The following is a 7,886-nucleotide window of genomic DNA, read 5'->3' as shown; positions in this document are numbered from 1 at the left end:
CTGATCTTTTGGAAGTAAATGTGGAATGTTTTATGTCATCCTTTAAATGGTATAAAATACGCAACTAGACATGGGATAACGGAGCTCCTTCTCACGAGAAAGGTAAAAATGCAAAGTGGACATACTTGGTCCCAGGTATTTTCTAAAATACTTAAAAAAAAAAGATTTATTTGACAGAGAGAGAGAGAGAGAGAGAGCACAAGTGGGCAGAACAGCAGAGCAGCAGGCAGCAGGCAGGGAGAAGCAGGCTCCCCACCGACCAGGGAGCCTGATGCGGGGCTCGATCCCAGGATCCAGGGATCATGACCTGAGCCAAGGCAGACACTTTAACTGACTCAGCCACCCAGGAGCCCCTCTAAAATACTTCTGATAAATCTTACTCTAATTCGAAAATAAATGGTAGGAAGGTAAGCACAGACTTGCCATGGTTCTGTGGCCAAAATGAAATGATACACTATGACTGTCCATGTTTCTGAGCCACATCATCTTTGTTTTGTCCTCACAGAGCCCTTTCTCAGGAAAAATGCTTTCTCTGACAACTGAGCACAGAAGACACAAGGTTATTAAGCAACCGTCATATAATAAGCCCATGAAAAGATGCTTGGCATCATTAACCATCAGGGAAATGTAAATCAAAATCATAATGAGATGCCACTTTGCTCCCAGTAGGACGGCTATATTTGGAAAGACAGATAATAAGAAGTATTGAAAAGGACATGGAGAACTTGAAACTGGCATACATTGCAGGTGGGATGTAAAAGGATGCATCTGCTTTGAAAACATTCTGGCACTTTCTGAAAGAATTAAATATAGAGTTACCACAGAATCCAACAATTCTGCTCTGATGTATATACCCAACGGAAGTGAAGACACACGTGAACACAAAATCTTGGACGTGGATGTCCATAAAGCATTATCATACCAACTAAGAAGTGGAACCAACCCAGAGGTCCATCAGTTAACTGATACATGAATTAATAAAAGTGGTATATCCGTGCAGTAGAATATTATTCAGCCATAAAAAGGAATGAAGTACCAGCATTAAGCTATGACATAGGTGAACCTTGCAAATATTATGCTCAGTGAAAGAAGCTAGGTAAGAAGTGACATATTGTATGCTTCTGTATTTATGAAAGGTCTTGGATAGGCTAATCCATAGAGACAGACAGTAGACTAGTCATTGCCTAGGGCTGGGAAGATAAGGGAGCTAGAGAGTAACAACTAAGAAGTTCAAGTTTTTTTTGGGGGGGGTGTAAGGAGAAGGTTATAAAATCAATTGTGATAATGATCATACAACTCTGTGAATATACGAAGAGCTGTTAATTGGACACCTTGAACCATATAATAGGTAAGTTATATATCTACAATAAAGCTTTTCAAAATATGTCATCATTTCATTGTGTTATTTAATATTTCAGAACAACCTAAGTGGGACAAAAGTACCCCAGTTTTTTTTTTAGTACCCCAGTTTTTAACACCAGATTTCACATCTTAACAGAAACACTGTATAAATAACACAGAAAAATACAACAAATTCTTCTTTGGATATTGGTGTCTTGATGAAAGGAGGCTTCACTGATCCTTGTGTGGCGTCTTAAGGCAATACGTCCTAGGAAGCTGTGGAATGGGTAAAGGTTGCTCTCTCTCTCTCTCTCTCTCTCTGTGTGTGTGTGTGTGTGTGTGTGTGTGTGTGTGTAAAGTGTTTGAAGAATAATTTTGAAAGGGAAGATGGGAAAGAAAAGAGAACTTGAAGGAAATCACCACAGGTGTATTCTCCGGTGGGTTGATTTTAGGAAAAAAGTTGATTGATTTTAGGAAAAAAGGAAAAAAGATCTGAAAACTAATTGGCTAAAAACTGTGCATGTCTGAATTTCTCCTGGAAAGACTTCATGTTTCTGAGTTTGAAGACCTGAGTTGTAGTTCAAAAGCCTTATCTTTCAAGACCACAACCTCTGCTATGAATTGCCAAAGCTTTCCTTGTAGCTTAAAGCCAAGATTTTGGCTTTTGAGTCTTGTGTTGGCCTCTGCCAGCCTCCTCAAGGTGGTAAGCCTTGAATGCTTCAGCCTTATGGTCTAGTTGTAATGTGGGAGGGGATTAGGAAGGAAGGAAGAGGAGGAAGGAAGGGCAACAAGGGTTAATATATCAAATTATAATCCTACCATGCCAAAGATCTCCCTTTTTAGTGAGCACCCTAGTGATTCTGCCACAGGCAGGAGAGGCCAATGCTGCCCAGTACTGCAAGGGAAAGAATCAAAGCAGAAAAGGACAAAGAGGACAACGTGGTCAGGAGCCAGTTAGGCAGCGTGGTAGGAACAGAAGACAGACTGAGTCGTTTAGAGATTGATCTGGAAATGAGAGATGGAGCCAGAGCAGAGACATTTAGGATGCTCAACTGAGAAAAAAGATGGGCAGATAGCAAGAGGTGGGCCTGAGAACTGAGGAAGGTTTGTTTCCAGAGAAAGAGAAACTTGAGAATGTTTATGCAATAGAGAGAAATTATCAGGAAGGGGATGTACAGAGAAAAGGAACTGAGGGTCCTGAGAAGCTGTGAGGTGACAAAATGGAGAGCCAGGGCAGAGGGATTGACATTGAATCGTGGAAAGACGCCGCTTCCTCTGAGAGGCAGGAAAGCAGCAGAAGCTCTGGAGAGGGTTTTGGTGGATGTGGGACCGTCTGTGGAGCTCAGATCACGTGACCTCTCTGATCTGGAGATCCGGTGGCAGAATGAGAAGCAAGCAGGTGAGAAAGAGGAGAGAAGAGTGGGGCCTCAGGACACCAGAGAGGGCTAGAGAATCAGCTGTGGAGAACAGCACCAGGAGTCAGATCAGCCTCGGGGGGCTGGCAGCTGGGCTGAGTTGCCTGGGTCTGCCAGACCCTTTGTACTTCCAGCTGGAGGATGGCAGTGAGGTCAGGAGAGCTGGGGGCTGCCCAGTGCTGAAGAAGAAAGAAAGGTGGGAGACGGTCCATGGAAGAGGGGGTCAGCTGCGAAGTCCAAGATCTTCACCTGCAGGGAGCATAGTAAGACTTGGGCAGAAGGTGGGCTTTGAAGCAAGTGGCCACTCGGCAGAGAGGTCAAGGAGATGATCTTGAGTGGGTTGAACAGGACTGAAGAAAAAGTCCTTGGGACTTCCTGGGAAAAGAAAAAGTCCTTGGGACTTCCCATGAAAAAGAAGGAGCTGGAGCCGGTGTGAGCCATGAAGCTATCCGAACTGTCCTGCACCATCTAATCCAGCAGCCACTGGCCTCCTGGGCGTTAGTCCAAACTTCATTTGTGCTCTAAGTGTAAAATATACATGCTACTCCAAAGACTTAATATGAAAAAAAAGAACATTAAATATCTCATTAATAAATGTTTACACTGATTATTTATTTAAATAATATATGGATCTATTGGGTTAAATAAATTATTAAAATTAATCTCACCTGTTTATTTTTACCTTTGTAGTGAAGCTTCTAGAAAAATTTAAATTACACGTGTGGCTTGTGTTATATTTCTCTTGCTCAGCACTGCTCTAGAGACTCCCTTACTGGGACATGGGTTGTCTGTGTCATGCCTGTGGCCCCAATACCTAGGACAAGGACCTACACAGAGAGGCCTCAGGGAATGGTGTGTTTATGTGTGTGTGAATTGATGAGTAGATGAATAAGTAAATTCGTGAATGAGTGAGTGGATAAATGAGGATCCTATATGGTTTTCGAGGACTTGGTCGTTTTCTTCTCAGTTGTGGAGAATTATATATGAAAGGGTAACCGAGATAGTTAGAATTGAGGCAAGCTCACCAAGGCTTTGAGGGAGGAAATCTTCAAGAGCATTTTAGGGGACCTTATATTTGATATAAAGGCTCAAGAACATGGACCCTTGCCACACTCTTTCCCCCCCAACCTTTAAAAAAAAATGTCCTTCTGTAGCACCTTAATGATGCCAGGGACTGTCCTAGGTATTCTGTGCATATTAACTCATCTAAACTTCACATCACCCTAGGAGGTAGGCACTCCTCTTTTGCAGATAAGGAAACTAAGGCACAGAGATGTGAAGTAGTTTGGCCAGGACTATCCAGCAGGTGTTGGAACTGGTATTTAAACCAGGCCGACTGGCCCCAGTGGCCATACTCCTAGTGATTATACCATCCTGTCTCTCATCCTGTCCTTTCAGCTCATCCCCAAGGTTCTCCCCAACAGAGATATGGTAGCCCCCCCCCTTTATCTGCAGGGGATCCGTGTCAAGACCCCTTGTGGATGCATGAAACTGCAGATAGTACCGAGCCCTCTATATACTATGTTTTTTCCTCTACACACATACCTATGATAAAGTTTAATTTATAAATTAGGCATGGTAAGAGATTAACAGCAATAGTGAATAATAGAGCAATTTTACAATACTCTGTAATAAAAGTATGTGAATGTAGTCTCTCTCTCAAAATATCTTATTATGCTGTACTCACCCTTCTTGTGATGACGTGAGGTGATAACGTGCCTACGTGATCAGATGAAGTGATGTGAATGGCGGGGGCGTTGGGACATGGTGTAGGGCTACTACCGACCTTCTAAGGATACGCCAGAAGCAGGATCATCTGCTTCTGGACCACAGCTGATCACAGGACACAAAACCACAGATAAGGGAGGGGGGGAGTGCTGCATTAGAATCCTTTTTTCTCCCTTTACTAAACTCTCCTTCACTCCCAATCCCTCAGGCCCTATATTCCTGGACAAAGTTCCCGATGTACTTTGCTTACTGAAAATAATTTTAAGTAACCCCCAATTTCCCCACCAGTAAGTCAAAAACACACCACAGCTGCACGGTCAAATACAACAGCCAAGTGACCCTGCCTCCTCTGTTCCTGCCATCCCCATCCCTGAGCCTTTCCCACACCATTTTCTCCATCTCCCCCCGCAGCCCCAGTCTCCTGTCCTGAACCTGGGACTGGCCCTCCCCTGCCTTCCTGGATAGACTCAAGGGGAGTGAGTGTGGGAGGAGCCTGAGGTTTCCTAACTCTAAGCAAACACTGTATCTGTCCGTCCAGCAGATGTCGGCAAGGTGACTACAGGGGACAGAATGGGGGCTTCCCAGACACCACCTTGGCCAGTGCCCAGTCCCACCCGCCAGGGACTCCATTCCAGCCTCAGCTTGGATCCCTCCGATGACAGAGTAGCCCTGAATTTCCAGCCCCTGGGAGCAGCCCTAGACCAGAATCTCCACTTTCAGGGCCAAACAGACTGGAACACTAAGAAGGAACCAACAGGCCGTCTTCCTCTCTCTCTCATTAAATTGTGAATAATAATGCATTTACTTATTCTCCCAGTTAAAAAGTTGTTTAAATCCTTTGAAGAATCTTGCAAGGTAGCTTGGCTAGACAGCAGGCAGGACAGTCCAGTGCCTCCGGTGGGGGGGCCAGGGTCTTCCATTCGCCTGTCTTTTGGTCCAACAAGTAGGCATTTGGGTTGATGGTGTAGTCCTTTGTCTGGACGTCACTGGCTGTGGTGACACCCCCACACACAAACACTCTGTTGTCACCAATGGAGCAGATAGCATGGGACACATCCAAGGGGCAGTTGTTGGGCAAGAGAGGCACCGAGGTGGTCGTCTTGTTGGCCTTTATCTTCTGCAGGTTGATTTCTACGCTCTGCCGGTGGCTGTGTACACAGAGGATGTTGTCCTGATGGAAAGAGAGCAGGGGCCTGTGGTTGAACTCAATGGGGAAGGTGATACACTGGACCACATCCCCAGTGTTGGTGTCAAAGCAGTCCACCACTCCGACCCGGGAAATATAGCCCTTCACCAAGCAGCGGCCCGTGACAATGTACAGGTTCCGGTCCCCCTTGGTGATCACAGCTGTGCCATCCATAGGGATGCTCATCTTCCCTGCCAGGCACCAGGCCTCCTTGCGCTCATCATAGCGATAGATGTTAGAGACATACCGCCTTGGGGCAATGCTCCCACCCACTGAGTACACTGTCCCCCCGCAGGTCACCATGGTGTGGAAGACAAGCCCAATTGGCAGGTCCGGCAACTTGGTCCAGGAGTTGTCATCCATGTCATACCGCCAAGCCGTCTTCAGCCCTGAAATCTGCTCAGTGGTCCCACCAGAGATGTAGATGTAGCGGCCAGCAGAGGTGGCACTAAGGGCTGCCGCCCGATAGGGCATCTCTGACAGCTTCAACCACAGGTTCTCCTGGATGATGTAGGCAAACACTCCATCGTTGAACTTACCATGGGCCTTCTGGCCGCCCAGGATGACCACTGAGTCAAGCAGGGCACCTTTCCGCTGGTAGCTCAGCAAGCTGGACGGCCTCTCCTGCTTTCGGTCCACGAGGACACTCTCGATCAGGGTCGCGTGGGCTGAGCTGTTCTCCATGCCCATCAGCTTGTTGCTGGCAAACATCAGTGTCTTGTTGGAGACGGCATTAAGATTGATGTAGTTGAAGAACTTCTTGAAATACTTCTCCCGCTCATCCTTCCGGAAGTACACCCAGTTGATGAGGGCACTGAGAGCCTGGTCCTCATTGAGCACATGCAGGTTTTCATCTCGGAGCAGGCGTCCAAAGATGACAGGGGGACAGCGCATGAAGTGCATACAGCCCTCGGGACTGGCCCAGTAGTGGAAGTTGTCACGAATGCCAGAATAGGCCAAGTCTGACACCTCTTTGAGCTCAAACAACTCAGCCAAGAAGAGGTAACGCAAGCAGTTTGCACGGCGGATGGACTTAATCAGGAAGTCATTACAGTGGATTCGAAGGCGTGGCGTGTTAAAATACTGGGCCCCGCGAAGGAGCTCCTCCACGTTCTGCTCCGAGATCACCACCTTGCCACTGTAGAAGTAGTCCAGGAGCTGGTCCACCGTGGCTGGACTCAGGTAGTTGGGGTCAATGGTGATAAAGAGCTCATCGGTGGTCTTCATGTCATTGTTGGAGATGAGGCTCTTCACCAGTGGGGAGACAGCAGCCAGCACGTTGCGATGTGCAAAGAAGACATGGTGGTCCACAGTCAGGGCCATGTCCCAGTACTCTTTGCGTTTCCTCTGTTTGTTCAGGTTCTGCAGCACAAAGCTGTTGTAGTTTTTCTCCGTGAATTCCAATTTCATGGTGCTTCTGGCTGGCTGAGGCAGAAGATCAGCAGTGGGTACTGGAGAACAGACGTTCTCAGGCCTTTGGGATTCAGATTGATGGTTGTTTGCAGAGCAGTTGATCAGGGAGGAGGGGGGCTGGGAGAGAGGGTGATGTCATAGAATGGATGAGGTCGTCACAATGCCAGCCCCTGAGGCCTTTCTCAGAAGCACAGGGCCTTTCCCCCCTCTGATGGCTCCAACCTGTCAAGGCTAGATCTCCTGCCAGGACTTAAAGCCTTGGGCCCAGAGCTCAGGAGAAACTTGGAGATGGGTTGCGACTCTTATCCAGGGCTTTTAAAACTCAGTTCAAGCCTATTTCTGGAATGTTTGAGCCAGTCTGGGTGGGGGTGGTATAGGAAGGGAAAAGGGGAAGGTGGAGGAAGAAAAGCGATTTTTGGATCTAGAAGGATCCTTCCATGTACAGGAGGGAAACAGGCCCAGAGAAGAGAAGGGACTTGCCCAAGATCACACAGCAGTTTGGAATCAGACCCCTGGAAGCCAAGTCTTCTGTCACAGTACTCATCTTTCCAGGAAGCTCCTAACTATCTAGCTTTCCCCAGTCTCTGATTCTTAGGCCTCAAGGTACTCAAGGTACCTTTCTCTGCCAAGGCTCCTGGCCATCAGAGAAGAATTTCAGGCTCTGTCCTTTGCCTTCTAACCTTTGTAGCCATGGACACCACTTTTTTTTTTTTTTTTAATGACACCATTCTTCTTTAAAATGGAGGGAGAGGTAGAGGCCACTGACTGGAGCAGGGATAGAAGAGTCAGCCACACACTGGGGA

At 47.0% G+C, this 7,886-nt stretch overlaps 1 protein-coding gene across 1 annotated transcript; it reads right to left on the bottom strand.

The window, feature by feature from the left end:
- Positions 1 to 5,242: 5,242 nt before the first annotated feature.
- Positions 5,243 to 7,152, bottom strand: LOC111146037 (calicin). The gene has a single exon (XM_022501407.1). The coding sequence runs from the start codon at positions 7,078 to 7,080 to the stop codon at positions 5,314 to 5,316; it is 1,767 nt and encodes a 588-aa protein (XP_022357115.1). The 5' UTR covers positions 7,081 to 7,152; the 3' UTR covers positions 5,243 to 5,313.
- Between the last annotated feature and the right edge of the window lie 734 nt (positions 7,153 to 7,886).

This window comes from Enhydra lutris, unplaced genomic scaffold (genome assembly GCF_002288905.1).
Source record: "Enhydra lutris kenyoni isolate GAN:26980312 unplaced genomic scaffold, ASM228890v2 scaffoldscaffold13, whole genome shotgun sequence".
NCBI lineage: Eukaryota > Metazoa > Chordata > Mammalia > Carnivora > Mustelidae > Enhydra > Enhydra lutris.
The sequence above is the reverse complement of the archived record's forward strand: the minus strand, read 5'-3'. Positions and strand labels throughout refer to the sequence as shown.

Bases quoted from the DNA above. Each gene is read 5' to 3' on its own strand.
- LOC111146037 (XM_022501407.1), bottom strand. From the start codon at position 7,080: ATGAAATTGGAATTCACGGAGAAAAACTACAACAGCTTTGTGCTGCAG.